Consider the following 24,477-nt stretch of genomic DNA (forward strand, 5'->3'; position numbering starts at 1 on the left):
CTCACACCACCTTAAGTAAACAAACCTCACAAATATTAATCAAGTCACCCCTAACACATGACAGAAAACGTAACCTGAAAACGCTATAGTTAACACACACTTACCTTCCACTTAAAACAATTCCTGCATTAGATATCAATTATTTACTTAATATTAAACATAATATTTAATCTTATGTATATTTTTGTGTATTTAGGTATTATTTAACGTTTTATGGAAGAACATGTGTAATATATTCTTCTGATTATAACCTGGATGTAATATTTATACTTAATATACTTTGACATTTATTAAACAAGCTAATATACTGCACGTCTGAATGTCTCTCCACTGAAATATGTCTTCTCCATAAAATTAGATCAACTTGGGGGAATAAATTGTAGAGTTGCTGGATGCTGGGATATAAATCAACATTTTTAAAGCTATTTGTGCCACCGCGTGAGCCACTCTGGGAGAAAATAAACACGATAAAGGTGGCCAGGTCGGCGAGGGTGTGTGGCCAATGGCCCCCCGGGGAGTTGGCCAGTCATACCTCCGACCCCGTCTTCTCCTACAGGGTGGCCATCAGCCCCTCCTCCTACTCCTCCACCCCTTCTTTCTCCTCCTCCTCCCCATCTTCTCTTCCTCCTCCCACCTACACCTCCACTATCACCATCAGCCACCTCCTCCTCCTACACCAATTGACTCACAAACACACCCATTAACAGCTACACCCGCAGCAACAACAGTACCGTTAAGAGAAACACCAATGGGGACAATACCAACAGGGTCCACTGAGCCCTCAGCAACAGGAGAAAGTAACGGAATCAACAACGGAATAAACAACGTCCGCAATAACAGGAAAGAGTATGACACCTGTATAGTACGTGTAGTGTAGGGGGAAGGAGGAGGAGGAGGGAAGAGGGGAAGGAAGGGAGAGGGGGAGGAGGGAAGGGAGGAGGGGAAGAGGGGGGAGGAGGGGTGGGGAAGGAGGAGGGGGAAGAGGGAAGGGGAGGAGGGGGGAAGGGGAGGAGGGGGGGCTGAGGAGGGAAGGGAGGAGGGGGGAAGAGGGTGGGGAGGAGGGGGAGAGGGGAAGGAAGGGGGAGAGGGATGAGAGGGGAAAGAGGTATAAGGCTTCACATTGACACCATTCATAGGAGCACCCCCCCCCACAGGTAAACACAGGTCAGTTGATTTGTACTAAACAACCTTCCTGTTCATTCATACGTAGTCTTAGAGCCAAGGGACACGTCTCCTACTTTAACATTGTAAGTGACACTATTACTTACACTTTACCTTCTGGTGTGATATTTATACTTCTATACGTTCTTGTTAAGTGGGTATTTTTAACTTATATGTCCTTATTGATAGTGATACTTCTAGGAAACCTTCTTACTTAAATATATCACAGAAATACTTATACTTTCATGTACTTATTGATTATAACACATACTTATAAACTACTGTTATCGGAGTTATCGTGTTCGCTAATGGACAGTCAAGCGTTATCATGGTTATCTATTCCTGGTATCGTATTTGTTAATAACCAAACACTGCGGTTACTGCTATCTATATGAGTTATCGTGTCTAAAGATCTCACTGTTTAGGGCCAATATCGTTATCTTTTCCAGTTATCGCAGCTAATAATGAGGATATCTTGTCTTTCAATACCACACAGTCGAGTTATCGTACCCACACAAACACCACACATCAATAGTGCAAGTCATTCTTAAGCTATCCTGTTATCATCATCATCATCAACGTTTTCTACACGTACGAGGGTTAGATATCACAGGTCATCAAAGATCTTATTGCCATCAATGTCAATCACTGAATTCACCGCATTGATTACTTAGTATTTACCGTCATTAATGTCATAGACTCGTGTTTCAATGTTGAATAATGAGCATTAACCACCATTAACCTTCACAGTCATGGCCAAGTTATACACCTGACGACAACGAGGCCAAGGGGAGGGTGGAAGGGGGAGATGGGGAGAGGGGGAGGAGGGGGAAGAGGGAGGAAGGGGAGAGGGCAGGAGGAACAGGGGTGAGGGAAGGAAGGAGGGGTAATGGGGAAGGGGAGAAGGGAAGGGGGAGAGGGAAAATGAGATAGGGAGGGGGGAGCAAACACCTATTGGAATTCTCACCTGTATTTCTCTGCTGTATTGGCGACCTATTCTCATACGCGGCCCAGGTGATAAATATTACAGCAACAGGTAATTAATTAATCACCAAATTCATTAAAGTCACACTTGAACGCTGCGACCTTTTGATGATCATGTATTGCACTGACGAGAATTACGTATGTATGTATGTATGTATGTATGTATGTATGTATGTATGTATGTATGTCTGTCTTATGGAATTCATTATGCATTAATACCTAACCTAACCTTTAATTAACCTAACCTAACCTAAGGCTAACTTAACCTCACTTAACCTAACCTAACCTAACCAGCTGTGCAAGGGGGAATCCACACAAGGGGACCCGAGGACACTCAACACTGACTCCTGTGTCTTGTGGGTCACTACTGTCTTGTATAACAAGGGGGGAGGGAGGAGGAGGGAGAGGGGAGGAGGAGAGGGGGGAGTGAAAGAGTAAATAAAGAGAGGAGGAGGAGGAAGACAGTAGAAGGAAAGAGAGTAGAGAAGAGGAGGAAGAAAGTAAAGAGGAGGAGGGGGTGAAGGGGTGGGGAGAAGGGTAAGAGTAAAGAGAGGAAGTGGGGGAGAAGGAAAGGGAGAAGAGAAGGGAGAGAGAAAATATTAAAAAAAAGAGAAGAGGAGGAGGGAGAGGAAGAGAGAATGGAAAGGAAAAGGTAGAAAGGAGAAGAGTAGGAGGAAGAGGAAAAATGAAGAGGAAGAAGAATAGGAAGGAAAACATGAAGAGAAGAAAAGAAGAGAGAGAGAGAGAGAGAGAGAGAGAGAGAGATACAACACCCATCACATTAGCAAGAATTTCTATGGTTCCTCACACTATACGGCTGTGTCTTACGCCCAATATGTGAGGTGTGTCATCATCCCGCACGCCCACACTACTATCACCACGCCCAAAATCTCACCTCCATACACCATCTCTCACTCCCACTACCACGCCCACACCACTATCACCACCACACGCCCACACCATTATCACCACCACAAGCCCACACCCATCACAAGACCACACTACTATCACCACGCCCACACCCATCACCACCACACACCCACACCCCTATCACCACCACAAGCCCACACCACTATCACCACGCCCACACCCATCACCACTATACACCAACATCCACACCGCCACGCCCACACTGACCCACAATCCTTATCAGGGAGCAGGTACAGGTGTGGTGACCCAGCGAAAATGTCAGCGACCGGCCGATCCTGAGACTGAGCTGGGTGACCGACCTCGTACTGTAAGGTGGACGAGCTCTAGATACTGATAGTGTTAAAGTCTAAATCCTGTTTTACATCTGATTCGCATTGAGGTCACACGGCCAAGGCTATACACTGGTGGGGCTAGATAGGTGGGGCTAGATAGGTGGAGGTACACAGGTGGTGTTAGACAGGTGGGGATACACTGGTAGAGTTAGACAGGTGGGGCTAGACAGATCGGGCTACACAGGTGGACTAGACAGGTGGGGCTACACAGGTGGGCTAGACAGGTGGGGCTAGACATAATGTTCTAATTATAGTAATAAGTAGAGTTATACTATAGTATCCGTCTGTCAGTCCATATGTCCGTCCGTCTGTCCGTCTAACCTCTAACTAGCATAAGAACATAAGAGTGGAGGAAACTGCAGCGGGCCTATGGGCCCATACTGGGCAGTCCCATTTACACCCAACCCCTATAGCTCATATATCCGTCCAACCTATATTTGAAGCTATCCAGCGTGTTCGAGTTAATGATGTTTGGTAACTTGTTCCACTTGTCCACTACTCTATTTCCAAACCAATGTTTACCGATCTTGCGCCCAAATCTAAATTTGTCTAATTTAAAACAATTGCTACGAGTTCGCTCCTGGTTGGATAGTTTGAGTACCTTTGTAATGTCACTTTGTTCAGCCCTGACTTCCATTTATACACCTCTTACCTTATCGCCCCTCACTCTACGTCTCTCGAGGGAGTGCAAATTAAGATGCTTTAACCTGTCTGTACTCAAGGTTCCTAGTGCCCGGGATTAGTTTGGTCATTCTCCTCTGAATTCTTTCGAGGGATTCTATATCCATTCTGTAGTACGGTGACCAGAACTGAACCGCGTAATCCAAGTGAGGTCTCACAGGCGCAAGATATAGTTTTAGGATGACCTCGCTAGTCTTGTAACTAACACTCCTTTGTATGAATCCAAGTACTTTGTAAGCCTTGTTTCGATCAAATACGCAATTGTTGTCTTGGTATAAGATTCCTACTTATCAATAATCCTAAATCTTTCTCACAGGCAGATTTCTGTATAACAACGTTGTTCATCTGGTATCTGGTTTCTCTGTTTACATCTCCTAGACTAAGTACTTAACAATTGTCCACACTAAATTTCATCTGTCATTTTTCAGACCATGCGAAAAATCTTCCTGTAGTTTTGCGGAGTCCTCGTCATATTTAATTACACGCCCTATTTTACTGTCGTTAACAAATTTACTTACGTTGCTGTCTACGCCGATATCATTGTCGATTATGTATATAATAAATAATAATGGTCAAGTACTGAGCCTTGGGGTACTCCACTAGTGACGTTACCCCAATCGGATTTAATGCCGTGCCGTTCATGCTTACTCGCTGTTTCCTGTCCTAATCCATTTTAGAATATCTCCTCCAATTCCATGAGCCACATAGTATAAACGACAACTTGAATAAATAGTAGCAATAGATTTCGATGATACTTGGTACGTGGATGTAACCCAACAAGATCTCGCAACTGTTCGATAATATGTACATTTTTCTCCATATTCTGGGGAGTTGTGGCGAACCTGAGGACCTGGACTTTCAAACTGTTATCAGGTCAATAGCTGTTCAATACTATAAGACTATAATAAGAATGGATGGAAGAGTCAGGTGATGTTACGCTCATTCAGGGGAACCACTGGTAAAACAAACAAAAGTCAGCTGAGTGGCAGGCAGGTTTGAGGTGACAATTTCTAAGGATCAAATTGAGAAGCTAATGTCTGTGGACTCAATTTCCAAGAAAAAAATTCCAAAGGGCTAATAATTGGAGACTATTTCAGGAGACAATTTGTGTCGTCATCAGCCACCTGCTCTGGTAACATCAAAATAGTCAAAAACATCGAAAAACAACTTAAATATTTACAACCACACTATGATTTAGAATTAGGTAAATAACATGGAGGACTAAACGTGTAAGGCAAACAAAAACAAAGATGGATTAAGAGGTAAAATAGGATTATAATACCTTTACTATTGATTCAAATTTGACCTTCAGGCAAGCGTGGAAGGGCATCGTGAATAGAGGGTTGTGGGAATGACTTGTCCCTTCGTCCCAGGCTCACCACACCTGTCAGAGAGGACGCCTAACCCATGCTACTTATATCTTACCTGAGTACCTAACTAATGACTCACCTGACGGAGATACACCCCACTACCTACTCCTCACATACCAGGAGGAGTTGATATATGATCGTCAACATACTCAACGCCAGAAACAGAAGAGGGAGTACTCACCATGTAGCGCCTTGAGGTACGCCTTGCCAGCAGTTATGAGGCTCCGGGCCGCGGGGTTGAACTTGTCGAGCAGGTTCTGTGGGAGAGATGACGAGTGTGAGACGCAGATCATGGGTGGTGATATGGGGAGGTCAGTGTCACACACACACACACACACACACACACACACACACACACACACACACACACACATCCATATTGACAGATTAAGAGTATTATTGACAAGGCCGCTTTACTCTGAGGCGGATATAATGATTACAGACAAGGACCACCACTATGTATCAACAAGGACACAGTAAATGGTTCATTACAGCCAAGGACACAGCCAAGGACACTCTTTCATGTATCAGTTAAGATCTCCTGAAATGTCTTTAAAGAGATGATCATGTCTAAATAAGCTGCTTTAATATCAATATCAATCAAATACAAGAACATTCATCCAAAGACAACAGAGATTCAACAATATAAGCAATAATAGAAATAAGTAAGTCTAAGGAAATTGATAATAAACAATAAATATATAAATATACAAAATATTTCCCTATCCCTCAAACCTCCTCCCCTCAACAACATAACAGTATGAAAACAACACCATGAAAACAGCAACAACATGACGACGACAACAACAAATTGACTACCTGAAAACAACGTAACAACAACAACGTAACAACAACAACAACAACGCAACAACAACAACGTAACAACAACAACGCACAAACAACAACGTAACAACAACAACGTAACAACAACGTAACAACAACAACAACAACGTAACAACAACAACGTAACAACAACGTAACAACAACAACAACGTAACAACAACAACGTAACAACAACAACGTGACAACAACAACGTGACAACAACAACGTGACAACAATAACACAAAACTGATATCTTCGTCATCAAACCATAACATCAACAGCCTCTATACCTGACAAGATCCTGTTCTCACACACCTGTACACTATTCATCCCGAAGGTCAGAGTCACTCAAAGGGCCAAGACATTCTATTTAACGAGCAAAAATATGAAGAAAAAACTAGACATAAAAACTAGACACGAATTAATAGCAACAATCAGCTAGTGGCGATAATCTTCATTTAAACCGGAAATACTGGCTAAAGGACCTTAATTCCAGGTTAGGTATAAAATGTGTGTGTGTGTTCGATAATAGTATTAGTAAAGTAGATTAATTCGCTATGATTGTACCCAAGAAGAAGGCTACGGGTGACTTGGGTGACTGTGGGGTGACGAGGGTGTGGGGTGACGAGGGTGCGGGTGACTGTGGGGTGACGAGGGTGTGGGGTGACGAGGGTGCGGGTGACTGTGGGGTGACGAGGGTGTGGGTGACTGTGGGGTGACGGCGTGGGTTGATCAAGCTGTCAGGTTTTACACTTGGTCAGGGTGATGATGCAGGAATAACCTATCATGTGTACAGTATGTTAAGAGGGCGGAACTGGTCTCTGAGAATGAGTCGAGGAGGAGAAGACAAGGAAGAGGAAACAAGAAGGAGGAGGAGGAGGATAAGACAAGGAGGAGAAAGAGACAATGAGAAGGATGAGACTAAGAGGAGGAGGAGGAAGAGAAAGAAGAATCAGGTGAGAGAGTGATACACCTTACGCGGCATTACTCGGTACAGCTACAGGTAAACACACCTACACAGCAGTCCCCCCCCCCCCTAGCCAGTACAGTGACGAACAAAAATTCCTGGACACTTGTGGCACTAACTGGCACTGCACTGAGGGTCAAGGAGGGTAATTGGGTATTTAAGCATCTATTTCCTTCAAGTAATAGTCACCAGTGAGGTTTCCTTGGCCCTAAGACAACATATATAAAACATACATACACACATGAATACACCGGGAATATATGTATACCACAAACTCATATACATACATTTCTAATTTTCATACAATTGAATTAAAATAAACCTCAATATAAATACATATTATAATACTCTAGCATACTAATAATAATGTGTCAGGTGTATAATTAGTCTCAGAAATGGTCATAATGTTGTCACGTCGTCATTAATTAGTCTTATACCTGTACGTATACCTGTGTGATTGTTACTGATTAATTATTATATCTACAATGCCCATATTAGAGACAGCCTCCCACACTCGGCGATACAAAAACAAGAGAGAGGAGGAGCGGTGTATTAATTAGCTGTGACAGAATCATAAGAGGTATTATTATCTAATTATGGAAATACCTGTCGATATTCTTGTTGGCACACACACACACACACACACACACACACACACACACACACACACACACACACACACACACACACTACTGTACTGGGTGTGGTGGCTGAGTGAGAGGTAAAACAAAGACAGAGAACTGAAGATGACAAAGATCTCACCTCCCTCTCCTCACTACCCTCCTCACCTTCCACTACCCTCCTCCCCTCACCTCACCTTCTCACCCTCACCCCTGTACAGGGCTGATAGCACACCAAAGACATCATCCAACTCATCCACCCTTAGAACCTACTAAAGAGGAATCATCTTGAAAGATTATTTGTCATCCGTCCATTTCTTATTTTTTAATACGACCGGATGAGTTAATGTTGGAAAATTTATCACACACACACACACACACACACACACACACACACACACACAATAATATCAATAACAATATCAATAATAATAACACACACACACACATATCAACACCCGCCCATCACAGTCAAACCACTGCTACCACCACCCACATATCACTATTAAATCCTAACCACACTATCCACTCACCACAATCACCACCACCACCACACCACAATCCTAACCACTATCCACCCACCACAATCATCACCACCACCATCCACCAACATCACCACAACCACCACCACCACCCGGGACAAGAACAGCAGCAGGTGAGAGCGACAGAGAGAGAGTGAATTGGATCTGACCGAGAAAGCGGACTCGGTAGCGGCCGGTCAGACGAGGAGGTGAGGGAGGGAAGGAGGGTGAGGGAGGGTCAGGGAGAGTCACTAGCCAGGTTGTATATGCCTTTAGGCCTCTTGTTTTCTACTCTTAATTTAGACACTCTATTTTACCTGCCCTAAACACCTGTGCTTCTCACACACACACACACACACACACACACACACACACACACACACACAATACTTTCACTGTGATATAAAAGTTGTCTTGGGTGATATGATCGTGAGATATACTTCTAGGCCGGGACAACATTTTACCCCCAGTAGAGTAATTACAAGCTGCGTTAAGGTCATAATAATCTACATTGATCCTGTGAGCTGACGTATTACTGTGAGCTCCTCCCCGGGCGGCCAGATGTACACACAGGTAAGAGTGAGTGTGTGTGTGTGTGTGTGTGTATGTCTTACTGTTGCTGTCTATCTGCCTGTCCTTACGGATCTCTCTATCTCTTTTTGTCTGTCTGCTGTCTCTATCTCTGTCTCAAAAAACCCATTAATACATAAACAAAAACCATTTATACACACACAAAAAATTCCGTTTATATAAAAAAAATATGAAATTCACCAGCACAGCAGCATCAGCACAGCCCTCCCGCCGTCCACATCAATGTTAACTCCATCCAGTAGACTATACCAGACCAGACCCTCCCCCCTCACTCCCAGACCATCTGACGAGTCGCACCGCTTTGGGCTACTAATTAAACAGGTTATGGGAGCCCAGGTTTCACGCTATGGGGACAAGGTAACACGCTATGGTAGTGGCCAAATAGGGAACAGTTCACACGGTATAGTGGCCACGCGGGGACAAGGTAACACGCTATGGTAGTGGCCAGATAGGGAACAGTTCACACGGTATAGTGGCCACGCGGGGACAAGGTAACACGCTATGGTAGTGGCCAAATAGGGAACAGTTCACACGGTATAGTGGCCACGCGGGACAAGGAAACGCTATGGTAGTGGCCAAATAGGGAACAGTTCACACGGTATAGTGGACGCGGGACAAGGTAACCGCTATGGTAGTGGCCAAATAGGGAACAGTTCACACGGTATAGTGCCACGCGGGGACGGAACACGCTATGGTAGTGGCCAAATAGGAACAGTTCACACGGTATAGTGGCCACGCGGGGACAAGGTAACGCTGGTGGTGGCCAAATAGGGAACAGTTCACACGGTATAGTGGCCACGCGGGGACAAGGTAACACGCTATGGTGGTGGCCAAATAGGGAACAGTTCACACGGTATAGTGGCCACGCGGGGACAAGGTAACACGTATGGTGGGTGGCCAAATAGGGAACAGTTCACACGGTATAGTGGCCACGCGGGACAAGGTAACACGCTATGGTGGTGGCCAAATAGGGAACAGTTCACACGGTGTAGTGGACGCGGGGACAAGGTAACACGCTATGGTAGTGGCCAGATAGGGAACAGTTCACACGGTATAGTGGCCACGCGGGGACAAGGTAACACGCTATGGTGGTGGCCAAATAGGGAATAGTTCACACGGTATAGTGGCCACGCGGGGACAAGGTAACACGCTATGGTAGTGGCCAGATAGGGAACAGTTCACACGGTATAGTGGCCACGCGGGGACAAGGTAACACGCTATGGTAGTGGCCAGATAGGAACAGTTCACACGGTATAGTGGCCACGCGGGACAAGGTAACACGCTATGGTGGTGGCCAAATAGGGAACAGTTCACGGTATAGTGGCCACGCGGGGCAAGGTAACACGCTATGGTGGTGGCCAGATAGGGAACAGTTCACACGGTATAGTGGCCACGCGAGGGACAAGGTAACACGCTATGGTGGTGGCCAAATAGGGAATAGTTCACACGGTATAGTGGCCACGCGGGGACAAGGTAACACGCTATGGTAGTGGCCAGATAGGGAACAGTTCACACGGTATAGTGGCCACGCGGGGACAAGGTAACACGCTATGGTAGTGGCAGATAGGAACAGTTCACACGGTATAGTGGCCACGCGGGACAAGGTAACACGCTATGGTGGTGGCCAAATAGACAGTTCACACGGTATAGTGCCACGCGGGACAAGGTAACACGCTATGGTGGTGGCCGTAGGAACAGTTCACACGGTATAGTGGCCACGCGGGACAAGGTAACACGCTATGGTAGTGGCCAGATGGAACACACACGGTATAGTGGCCACGCGGGGACAAGGTAACACTATGGTGGTGGCCAAATAGGGAACAGTTCACACGGTATAGTGGCCACGCGGGGACAAGGTAACACGCTATGGTGGTGGCCAGATAGGGAACAGTTCACACGGTATAGTGGCCACGCGAGGACAAGGTAACACGCTATGGTAGTGGCCAGATGGGAACAGTTCACACGGTATAGTGGCCACGCGGGACAAGTAACACGCTATGGTGGTGGCCAAATAGGGAATAGTTCACACGGTATAGTGGCCACGCGAGGACAAGGTAACACGCTATGGTAGTGGCCAGATAGGGAACAGTTCACACGGTATAGTGGCCACGCGGGGACAAGGTAACACGCTATGGTAGTGGCCAGATAGGGAACAGTTCACACGGTATAGTGGCCACGCGGACAAGGTAACACGCTATGGTGGTGGCAAATGGGAACAGTTCACACGGTATAGTGGCCACGCGGGACAAGGTAACACGTATGGTAGTGCCAGATAGAACAGTTCAACGGTATAGTGCGGGGACAAGGTAACGCTATGGTGGTGGCCAAATAGGAATAGTTCACAGGTATAGTGGCCACGCGGGACAAGGTAACACGCTATGGTAGTGGCCAGATAGGGAAAGTTCACACGGTATAGTGGCCACGGGACAAGGTAACACGCTATGGTAGTGGCCAGATAGGGAACAGTTCACACGGTATAGTGGCCACGCGGGGACAAGGTAACACGCTATGGTGGTGGCCAAATAGGGAACAGTTCACACGGTATAGTGGCCACGCGGGGACAGGTAACACGCTAGGTGGTGGCCGATGGACAGTTCACGGTATAGTGGACGCGGGGACAAGGTAACACGCTATGGTAGTGCCAGATAGGGAACAGTTCACACGGTATAGTGGCCACGCGGGGACAAGGTAACACGCTATGGTGGTGGCCAGATAGGGAACAGTTCACACGGTATGGCCACGCGGGACAAGGTAACACGCTATGGTAGTGGCCAGATAGGAACAGTTCACACGGTGTGGCCGGACAGGTAACACGCTATGGTGGTGGCAGATAGGGAACAGTTCACACGGTATGTGGACGCGGGGACAAGGTAACACGCTATGGTAGTGGCCAGATAGGGACAGTTCACACGGTATAGTGGCCACGCGGGGACAAGGTAACGATGGTGGTGGCCAGATGGGAACGTTCACGGTAGTGGCCACGCGGGACAGGTAACGCTATGGTGGTGGCCAGATAGGGACAGTTCACACGGTAGTGGCCGCGGGGACAAGGTAACACGCTATGGTAGTGGCCAAATAGGGAACAGTTCACACGGTAGTGGCCACGTTATACAAGGATAGGTTATAACACTACATGCTTTAGGGTCGTTCCTTAAGGCCAGGGCATCTCTAAATGGTATAGGGCCAATTTGTAGTGCCTGGTCACTGCTAAACGCTACAGTGCCATTGCTATAAGGCACAGGGCCACTGCTACAAACTACTGGTCCACGGTACAAGCTAGAGGTCCACGCTACATGTTACAGGGCCACGCTACAGGGCCCTGACGATCGCTACGAGGCCTGGGAATGACTAAAAGGTCTCCGCTACAAGCTACAGGGCAAGACAGTAAAGCCTCACTTTGGCACAACACACACAAAACAAAACGGCAATTTGCATATTCAGTGCCACAACATCTGGCACTATTTCTGATACAATGCTGCTCTGGTGCGGTCATTAGAACTGGGGAAATGAGGGTTGGGGAAGTGGGGTGAAGTGGGGTTGGGGAAATGGGGTTGGGGAAGTGGTGGTTGGGGAGTGGTGGTTGGGAAGTGGGGGTTGGGGAAGTGGGGTTGGGAAGTGGGGTTGGAAGTGGGGGTTGGGGAAGTGGTGGTTTGGGGAAGTGGTGGTTGGGGAAGTGGGGTTGGGAAGTGGGGGTTGGGGGAAGTGGGGGTTGGGAAGTGGGGGTTGGGGGAAGTGGGGGTTGGGGAGTGGGGGTTGGGAAGTGGGGGTTGAGAAGTGGGGGTTGCGGAAGTGGGGTTGGGGAAGTGGGGGTTAAGAGTGGGGTTGGGAAGTGGGGGTTGGGGAAGTGGGGTTGAGGAAGTGGGGGTTGGGGGAGTGGGGTTGGGGAGTGGGGGTTGGGAAGTGGGGGTTGGGGAAGTGGGGGTTGGGGAAGTGGGGGTTGGAAGTGGGGTTGGATGTTGAGGAAGTGGGGTTGAGGTGGGGGTTGGGGAGTGGGGTTGGGAAGTGGGGTTGGGGAAGTGGGTGTTGGGGAAGTGGGGTTGGGGAAGTGGGGGTTGAGGAAGGGGGGGTTGGGGGAGGGGTCAGGGGAGTGGGGTTAGAAGTGGGAGTTGGGGAAGTGGGGGTTGAGGAAGTGGGGGTTGGGGAAGTTACAACTAACATCAATAACAACGAAAACAACAACAACGACGAAAATGAAAACGACTACAATGACGACAACAACAACAATGACAACAGCGACAACAGCAATAATTACAACAATGACAACTAATACAATGGCAACAACGAGAACCAAGACGAAAATGGCATCAAATACAATAAATATGACAATTACGACAATGGTAACTACGGCACTACCTGTTGTAGGGAGAAAATGGCAAAACAGGAGAGATGGTTAAACAATCGCGGCAGGAAAACAACAACCACAAAACACACACACACACACACACACACACACACAACACACGCACACACACACACACACAACACACACACACACACACAAGATTTCCGAGTATTATTTATCAACATCTTGACAAACTCTCACACAACCTTCCGCCTCGAGGTGAAGAATTAATCACGAGGTGTACAGAGGCAACCGGATCTACACCTGGAGACCGGGAGACATGGAGACCGGGAGAAATGGAGACCGGGAGACACGGAGACCGAAAGAACTCGAAAAAGACCATAAAAAATTAACACGTAAAATATCTCAAAAAAGGTAAAAAAAAAGAAGAAGTAAAATAAATTAATATATCCGAGGGAAGGAGAATTTATTTAAATGGCGTCAAAACTCCACAAGAACTCTAAGGTAACTTGATTTATTCCTAATTCAGAGAGAAGAGAAAACTGTATTGGAACATATAATGACCTCATGCATAGTGTTGATAAATAGAGGGTGTGTGTGTGTGTGTGTGTGTGTGTGTGTGTGTGTGTGTGTGTGTGTGTGTGTGTGTGTGTGTGTGTGTGTGGAGCCAAGGTCTGGTGAGTCAGGGGGACGGGGGAAGGGAGGGGGGAAAGGGAAGGGATAGGAAGTAGGAGGTGAGATTAAGGGAAGGGGGGAAAGAGGAGGAAGGAAGAGGAAGAGGGAAGAGGAGGAAGGAAGATGAGGGGAGAGGGGTAGAGGGATAGGGGAGGGTTAAGGGGAGGTGAGGAAGAAGGAGAAAGCAAAAGGAGGATAAATAGGAGAAGGAAGATGAAGGAGGAAGATGAGTAGCAGAAGGAAGGAGGAAGAGAAGGAAGAAGAAGGAGCAGTATCAGAAGGAAGGAGGAGTAGAAGAAGGAAGAAAAAAAGGAGTTAGAAAGAGGAGAAGGAAGGAGAATGAATGAGGGAGAGTAAGAGAATAAAGGAGGAGGAATGACAGAAGGAAGAAAAAGACCGAAGAAGAACAAAAATAATAAGGAGGAGGAGAACAAAAGGGAAGGAATGAAGGTTGGTAGCATTGTAAAGCAGCTGAGGCAAACATTTCTACCTTGGCTATAACACACCAAACATCCTCTCCGTCACTCTTAACTGTCGCTATAAACACACACACACACACACACACACACACACACACACACACACACAGAGTAAGGTAAATAGGTGCTAAACTGGCTAAGACACACAGGTCATGTTTACAAAGCAGAGTCGGGTACACATCGTGGAAGGCTGCCGACGCTCGCTAGGGCTTTGGTAAACACGTAAGGGATTAACATAACAGCTACGCCATCCAACCCTCCTCACCCCCTTCATACTGACCAATTCGTAAGGACCCTCACATATTAAGGACTCCCACACACTAAGGACTCCCTCACATACTAAGGTCCCTCACATACTAAGGACCCTCACATACTAAGGACCCTCACATACTAAGGACCCTCACATACTAAGGACCCTCACATACTAAGGACCCTCACATACTAAGGTCCCTCACACACTAAGGACCCTCACATACTAAGGACCCTCACATACTAAGGACCCTCACATACTAAGGTCCCTCACATACTAAGGACCCTCACAAAATAAGGACCCTCACATACTAAGGACCCTCACATACTAAGAACTACCAAAGGACTTAGTAGCTCGGAGACTAGACAGTGAGAGATGAGAGGTGAGAGGTAAGAATAGGGAGGTGAGGGGTGGGGAGAGAGGTGGGAGATGAGGTGAGAGATGAGAGGTGAGGGGTGAGAGATAAGAGGTGAGGGGGTGGGGAGATGGGAGGCAGAGGGGGTGAGAGAGAGATGAGGGGTGAGGGGTGAGGTGAGGGGTGAGATGAGAGAGGTGAGGGGTGAGAGATGAGAGGTGAGGGGTGAGAGATGAGAGGTGAGAGATGAGGTGAGAGGGGTGAGAGATGAGAGGTGAGGGGTGAGGAGATAGAGGAGGGGTGAGAGATGAGAGGTGAGGGGTGAGAGATGAGAGGCAGAGGGGGGAGGGGTGAGAGATGAGGGGTGAGAGATGAGAGGTGAGGGTGAGAGATGAGAGGAGAGATGAGAGGTGAGGGGGTGGAGAGATGAGAGGTGAGAGATGAGAGGTGAGGGGGTGAGAGATAAGAGGTGAGGGGTGAGAGATGAGAGGTGAGGGTGAGAGATGAGAGGTAAGAGGGGTGAGAGATGAGAGATGAGGGGTGAGAGGTGAGAGATGAGAGGTGAGGGGTGAGAGATGAGGGGTGAGAGGTGAGGGGTGAGAGAGATGAGAGGTGAGGGGGTGAGAGATGAGAGATGAGAGGTGAGGGGTGAGAGATAAGAGGTGAGGGGTGAGAGATGAGAGGTGAGAGGTGAGAGATAAGAGGTGAGGGGTGAGAGATGAGAGGTGAGGGATGAGAGATGAGAGGTGTTGACAGTAAGGACAGGTTAGCGTGGGTAGTGAAGGCAACAGGGAACTCTAGGTGTGAGAGCAGGACACTAGGGGCAATGGCGGACGGTCACGCTTGAGGGTAAAATGGAATCACTTGAAGAATCACCACCCCAGCTTATTTCACCTGAAGATTAACCACCGTAACACTATTTTTGGGGGTGAGGTGAGGTTAGGTTAGGTTAGGTTAGGTTAGGTTAGGTTAGGTTAGGTGAGGTTAGGTTAGCGTAGTTTATCCTCAGGTGAAATAAGAACACCTTCCGTTTCAATTAACTTTACTCTGTTAATATAACTAACATAAAGAGTCCCACTAAGACGGCGACAGAGAGAGACTATAACTAAAATATATTTAACCAGGAATTAACAATATTATCCACAGTGTTTCATATTCATCATTAAACACAAGCTTATGTTTCACCGTGAATGTTATACAATATTCAGCTTATTTCACCCTACGTTTAACCACCCTAACCTAACCTAACCACCCTAACGCTAACCTAACCTAACCACCCTAACACTAACCTAACCTAACCACCCTAACGCTAACCTAACCACCCTAACACTAACCTAACCTAACCACCCTAACGCTAACCTAACCACCCTAACACTAACCTAACCTAACCTAACCACCCTACCAACTCAACCACCCTAACGCTAACCTAACCCAACCACCCTAACGCTAACCTAACCTAACCACACCAACGCTAACCCAATCCTAACCTAACCACCCTAACGCTAACCTTAACCTAACCACCCTAACACTAACCTAACCTAACCACCCTAACGCTAAATCTAACCTAACCACCCTATCGCTCTAACCTAATCTAACCACCCTAACGCTAACCTAACCTAACCAATCTCTAACGCTAACCTAACCAACCACCCTAACGCTAACCTAACCTAACCAATTCAACACCAACCTAACCTAACCTAACCACCCTAACGCTAACGTAACCTAACCACCCTAACGCTAACCCAATCCCAACCACCATAACACTAACCTAACCTAACCCAATTCCAACCACCCTAACGCTAACTCAACCTAACCACCCTAACGCTAACCTAACCACCCTAACCTTACCACCCTAACGCTAACCTAACCACCCTAACGCTAACCATCCTAACCTAACCACCTTAACCTAACCACCCTAACCTAACCACCTTAACGCTAACCTAACCACCCTAACCTAATCGCCCCCCCAGGTAGCGCTAGGGTGTCTAATCATCAGGTGAAATATACTGAGAGACAAATCTTCAAGTCATTCTTCCCCATAAAAAAAATCCTTATCTATACCATCTAACAACGACCATCCCTTATCTAACAACGACCATCCCTTATCTTACAACGACCATCCCTTATCTTTACTATCCCTTAACAACGAATGTCCTTTATCTTAACTATCCGCCGACCAGAGGGACCGACCAACCACGTCTACCTACGCTGCCGTCCCCGATAATCACATCACCGACTTACTAGTTTATCTCACCCCGACCCCCGACCCAAGACGTTTTACTGCCAGGAATTAAAATGTATGAAGGCGCCTGGCCGACCGACTCACGGCGACACTCGGGGAATTCGCTGATTCGGTTTGTTTTGATTCTAAGAGAGAGAGAGAGAGAGAGAGAGAGAGAGAGAGAGAGAGAGAGAGAGAGTCGTTCGTGTCCGTGGCCAAAACTGTGGACACGTTACCCACTAACATTCTTTCAATTATAATCCCCGTTGGCTCATTACTACGGTTTAAACTATAAGTAAATACTGTAAACCCGCGATAAAATATCCATTATGTACACTCGCAAAGCTGTTCGGATATCTCTCCCTGTGAACGGCCGCTGCCAAAATCCGAATTCATGAGACAGTTGGTAAGGCGATCATCCGAACACCAATTATTCTAAGTCTAGCTACCTGGAAAAACGATAATTCAAGGCAAATATCCGGATCAGAAGGGCGGGTATTGTTAGGTGTGGGCGTGTAAACAAGAGAGATGAGTGACACAGACGACCACACATAACACGACCATGGCCTCACGACCCCTAACAGGGCCAGGTCGTTTCTCCCGGTCTGTCAACAAACTCCTGCATAACGAGGTGGGGGGAGGGAGGGAGGGAGGGGGGTGTCGGATATTGCTGGGGTGGGGTGGGGGAGGACAAGAGAAGGAGGAGGAAGGATAGACAGGACAAAGAAGAGAAGAGGGAATCGAGGATGGAGGAATAATGAAAGAGAAGGAAAGGGGAGATGGGTTTAAGGGAAGGAAGGAGGTAAAGGAAGAGATAGGGAGGGAAGGCGGCGTGAGGAAGAGAGAGAGAGAGAGAGAACGGAGGATGAAGGAGAGAGAGAGAGAGATAATGAAGAGTGAAGGGAACCGAAAGGAGATGAGTGTATGGAAGGAGAAGGACAATAGAAAGGGGAACTAGAGAGGGAGGAATGAGACTAACGAAGGAAAAAAGGGAAAGTGGAGAAGTAAACAAGAAGAGGAGGAGGGAAGAACAAGGCTCATGAAGGTAATGGAAATGAAAAATGAAGGAACAAGGACACAGAAGGGGAAGGAAGGAAGGAAGGAAGGAGATACAACAAGGAAGACACACACAAAAAGTAAAGATGGTGACAAGGAGGAAGATAAATAACGATGACAAGCAGAGGACAGGGAGAAGAAAGACGGGGAATAAACAGAGATATATAGAGAAATCCCGGAGGTCGTATAACACACAGACAGGTCCTCCCCTGCCTCGCCTCCTTCAGTAGCTAAAATTTTCACATTTATTTCTCACATAAACAAGAGACTTAGTTTCGGTAGAGTCTCAGTGCAATGTCGACGCCTTTCTATATATTCTTTATTTTTTTTATTTTGTGTCGTAATTAAGTTAGAAAGTTATATTTGGTTTCACGTTTTCAGATACTGGCAGAGTTTGATCACCTGAAGATTAGACACCCTAGTTTATTTCACCTGAAGCTTAACTATACTCAAACGCTACCTTGGGATGGAGGGGGCATTAGGTTAGGTTATGGTGGTTTAATCTTCAAGTGAAATAAGCTGCGGTGTCTCCTCTTTAGAAGATCCGAAGAACCTAACGTACAAGACTTTCTCGAGGTAAGGCTTGGTGTGGCGGGCGACCAGGGCGGCTCCCGGGTTGTGGCACCGCCGTGTTTTTGTTCCCCAGACCTTGGCGCGGCGACAGCCTCCAGTTTTAAGTGGTACGTGTACAGTGGTTATTATCATAGCTATATTTTTTGCTCTGATGCCTACAGCTGTACCGTGGTAAGATACATCAGAACATAACACGTAAATATTTTATTCACATACATCAGTATTTTCACTAAAGATCGAGGCAGAAACACAAGCTGGATCAGGGTAAGCCGGGAATCAAGAGTTATCCAGTTTACATAAGAGATTATTATATAACAAACGGATTAAACTAAAACGACTCTTACAGATGAAATAAATACAAATATCTGGAAATTAAATAAGTCGGAGTTAATAATTTTCCAGTAAATACATTATATTCTACTCCTCCAGGCAACACAGTGTACCAGCCCGACACTTCAGGCTGGTCGCCGTCCATGATGGAAGCCTTCAAGTCATCCTCTCCGCCACTGTTTGTAAACATAAATTTCCCAGTTACTGTTGTGAATAAGACAACTGGCACATTACCTCCGCCAGGTGATGATGATTTTGTGAAATACTGTGTTGTAACCCTCCATTAATATAATACTGTTGTAACTTGTTCAATGTAATACTGCGTTATAACGACCTAACACTACACAACACGTACGGAATTTCATAAAACTCTAGTATTACTGAACCAACTAACTAACTAACAAACTAACAAACTAGCAAACTAACAAACTAGCAAACTAACTAGCTAACGAACTAACTAACTAGCAAACTAACTAACCAATTAACCAACTAACTAACTGACTAATGTTTTCTCCCCATTACTGTTGTACGTCCATGATCACACTTGCATACACGTCTGTAATGTCTAGGCAACTGACTGACTCACCTAGCCAGACCACAGAACGTGTACACTAACGTCAACATGAAGACCGACCAACGTCCACACCTTATAGAGTCGACGCCACACCACACAAACCCTGATATCTCCTCCCTGAACCTACACACTATCACACAAACCCTGATATCACCTCCCTGATCCTACTCACACTACCACACAAACCCTGATATCACCTCCCTGATTCTACACACTACCACACAAACCCTGATATCACCTCCCTGATCCTACTCACACTACCACACAAACCTTGATATCACCTCCCTGATCCTACTCACACTACCACACAAACCCTGATATCGCCTCCCTGATCCTACACACACTACCACACAAACCCTGATATCGCCTCCGTGATCCTACACACTACCACACAAACCCTGATATCGCCTCCACACAAACCTGATATCGCCTCCTGATCCTACACACTACCACACAAACCCTGATATCGCCTCCGATCTACACACCACCACACAAACCTGACATCGCCTCCGATCCTACACACCACACAAACCCTGATATCGCTCCCTGATCCACCACACACCACACAAACCCCGATATCGCCTCCTGATTCTACACACTACCACACAAACCTTATATCGCCTCCTGATTCTGCTCACACTACCACAAACCCTGATATCCCTCCTGATCCTACACTACCACACAAACCCTGATATCACCTCCCTGATCCACCACACTACCACACAAATCCTGATATCGCCTCCCGATCCCACACACATACCACACAAACCCTGATATCGCCTCCCTGATCCTACACACACTACCACACAAACCCTGATATCGCCTCCCTGATTCTACACACTACCACACAAACCCTGATATCGCCTCCCTGATTCTACACACTACCACACAAACCCTGATATCACCTCCCTGATCCTACTCACACTACCACACAAACCCTGATATCACCTCCCTGATTCTACACACTAGCCTTATGAAAAATAAAATCTCTTACCAGCCACGAGAAAAATATGCCAAGTAGGTCGCTTTTATTTTACCAATGTTAAGTGATTTGACAGAGTATTGTGTTGTAAATGGATGTAAATTTGGTTGTATTTACATATTTTTGTTTACTTGATAACTTGTATAAATAGATTTTACTATGAATCTATGTATTTACGAAAAAAATTATAGTCTTTGGTAGCAAAAACAAAAGAGGATCGATTGGGAACTGTAAAACGATTCTTAATTTTGTTTAGTTTTCTTATCTATTATCCTCCTGTGATTACTGAACTGAGGCAAATATCTCTATGGTAGAAAACAAAATCCTTCTAAGACATCGTGCATGGAGACTAGAGGACATGAATGACTTCTTCAGGCACGACAGCAGGTGATTATTTCCTTCACTATACATGCATGCAGATAATACACCACACCATTTCCTTTACACTACAACGATAGACCGTGACGGGACGTGCATCTCCTAACAAGAGGGCAACACGTGATATGTTTTGCATTAAGCTGCCTTACTAAAGAGGTGATTCAGAGCTAAGAGTAATTTAGCGTGATGACAAGGCTATAATACCAGCTGATGACACAAGAGGTAATGTCAACACGGTTCATAATCATATAGATTTACTGAGACCAACACGCACTAAGATTGATGCTTCCTTCCTCTGTTGATTATTATGGCAACTTTCATCATTATCTCGTGTTGGTAATGATGGCAAGGATGGCATGTGGCCCCTAGATGGTTACTGTCAAGCTATCATGACTTATTTAATTTTTTTCCATTAATCAATTACGAAACAATACCACGGAGTACAGGTAACAGACATACAAACAAAGGTACAGACATCTTACAACTAACATCACAACCACAACAATCTCATATCATCCATCAACAACCATTCATACACATAAAAGTAGCCATTTATTTCCTTCACACAGAAATTCGAGTGAGATCCCCTGACCCATCCAAGAGAGTTATAACGCCATTCAAAAGATGAGACTCTCTATTACACCACCCGGGCAAGAGGAGAGTGAGAGGTCCCAAGTCTCTGGATTTTCGAAGGTTCGTAAGTGAGGATATAAGGAGACATTTAACCAACCAGTCAGTCAGTCAGTCAGTCAGTCAGACAGCCAACTAACTGAGAGAGAGAGAGAGAGAGAGAGAGAGAGAGAGAGAGAGAGAGAGAGAAACACACACACACACACGACCATCGTAGTTGAGCAAAAGGTGAAGGTCTGTGCTGGAGGAAGACGCCCGCCTCTGCACACACGAGTCATGACGAACACCAAAAAAAAAAAATGCCAGATGGGTCAGGTAGGTAACTAAGGTGTACCCTGTGGTGTTTGTGTGTGTCTGTATGTGTCTGTATGTGTCTGTATGTGTTTGTGTGTGTCTGTATGTGTGTGTTACCACCGTTGGAATACTATCTATACCCAATACTTGTAAACAACACTTGAAGCTTGACAACAAACCCCCCATAAATCTTGTTCACGCCACATTGAAACAGCGCCACAACGAGAGTCGACCAATACCCTGCTACTAAGTTCACCCTCCACCAGAATGTTTATTTCCCCGACTTTAATTAATAGCCAAGACACTTCCTACCCCCCTTTTATTCTAGTTATTACTTGTTTATTAAAGTTGTTCCTCTTCCCCAATTTATTTTTTTTTATTATTACGGTTTATTAAGATTCCTTCTCCCTCTCCCTCCCTCTCTCTCTCCCCATCTTCCTCCCCATCGTTCTCCCTATTTGTAATTACTTTCTTAATGTAAATAAACTTCTCCTCCCCTCCCCCCTCGCTGTTCATTCTTGCTATTATTGGCTCATTATCATCATTTATCCTCCCCTCTCACCCCATTCATTAGCTGTTATCACCTCCCTCCTCCCCTTCATCTCCCCTTTGTTCCCTTTAACCCCTTACGGTCCTTATCTCCCCCTTCATTACACCCAAACCTCTTCCTGCTACCCCTTCCCCTACCACCCCTCCCTCCCCTCAGTGCCCCATCTTTCCTCCTCATTTACCCTCACTATCCCCTTCATTACTTCCACCCCCACACACCACTTCACTACCCCCAGAAGCACGTCATAACACCCTCTTCCCTCCACTTAACAAGGTATTTCGTCTTGTGTTGTGGTAATTAGTGCAGGTATCTCACACCAGGTGACACCATCCCCCAACCACCTACCTGCCCGACTACCTGAACTTATTCACTAATTTTAAGTACATAATGACGATATTTTGTAATGATGATGATGATGATGATGGTGGTGGTGATAATGATATGATGATGATGGTGGTGGTGATGATGACAAGATGATGATATGATGATGATGATAAGGTGATGATATGATGATGATGATGGTGGTGGTAAGATGATATCATGATGATGATAAGGTGATGAAGGTTATGATGATGATGATGATAATGAGGTGATGATATGATGATGATGATGATTATGATGACGATTAGCATTATACCTATATAACTGATCCTACTACATCTATGGCAATTATTCCATCTACTACTACTACTACCACCACCACTACTACTACCACCATCTACTACTACTAGCACTATTACTACTACTGCTACTATTACTAACAGAGACCACTTTCATGACCACTATTATTGCTCTTGCTATTACTACAATCATTTCACCAGCAACGAGATTGAGTAGAGGAAGCCAAGACCAGAATCCACCTACAATCCATCTTCTCCACACGAACTACATCAATCCACACGAACTACATCAATCCACACAGAACTACATCAATCCACACGAACTACATCAATCCACAATTTAGCTCGGCTCATGACAGTGGTTAAGGAGAAAACGCGATTAGCTTCCACCAATCACGACCCACACACACACACACACACACACCACACACACACACACACACACACACACACACACACACACACACACACACACACACACACACACACACACACACACCCACCCACACACACACACACACACACACACACACACACACACACACACACACACACTACGACTAAGCGTAATGGAGGAGATATTTCATCGTTACAGCAGTACTAATCCGGCTTAATACTGGAGAGAAAACGACTTAAAACTGTCCAATCACGAGCAAGCTGAATGACGTAATTATGCTAATGAGGACAATGTCAACAGAAAGCCACGACAATTTCCCCCCATCGTGGATCAACATTACGAATTTGAAGGGTTTTGGGAAATCACCTGAGGTTTAGACACCCTAGCTTATTTCACCTGGAGATTAACCACACTAATGCTATCTGGGGGGGTTAGGTTAGGTTAGGTTAGGTTAGGTTAGGTTAAGGTAGGGTAGGGTAGGTCAGGTCAGGTTAGGTCAGATTATTTTTGGCGTGCATAACCTTGAGACAAAACAAACTAGGGTGCCTAATCTTCACGTGATCTGATGCTCTGAACGGAACTGAAAGAGAGAGAGAGAGAGAGAGAGAGAGAGAGAGAGAGAGAGAGAGAGAGAGAGAGAGAGAGAGAGAGAGAGAGAGAGAGAGAGAGAGAGAGAGAGAGAGACATAAGAGATATAAAAGAGAAACAGAGAGAAAGAGACAGAGCGAAGGAGAGAGAGAGAGAGAGAGAGAAAGAGACTACAACACATCAATTAGGTTCCATCAATGTTTAACTGTACTGCAGGAGCGGGCGAGGCAGCGTTACGGAGG

At 46.0% G+C, this 24,477-nt stretch overlaps 1 protein-coding gene across 6 annotated transcripts in view; it reads right to left on the minus strand.

Moving 5' to 3' along the window:
- The window catches only part of LOC121860364 (brain-specific angiogenesis inhibitor 1-associated protein 2-like), a 169,110-nt gene that overhangs the window by 85,390 nt on the left and 59,243 nt on the right, over window positions 1-24,477 (minus strand). For all 6 annotated transcript variants that reach the window (XM_042357478.1, XM_042357474.1, XM_042357472.1 and 3 more), the window contains one exon: window positions 5,640-5,715. In XM_042357478.1, coding sequence (XP_042213412.1) covers window positions 5,640-5,715 — 76 coding nt within the window. The remainder of the gene's footprint in view (window positions 1-5,639; window positions 5,716-24,477) is intronic.

Source organism: Homarus americanus, unplaced genomic scaffold (assembly GCF_018991925.1).
Source record: "Homarus americanus isolate GMGI-L3 unplaced genomic scaffold, GMGI_Hamer_2.0 scaffold26957, whole genome shotgun sequence".
Classification (NCBI taxonomy): domain Eukaryota; kingdom Metazoa; phylum Arthropoda; class Malacostraca; order Decapoda; family Nephropidae; genus Homarus; species Homarus americanus.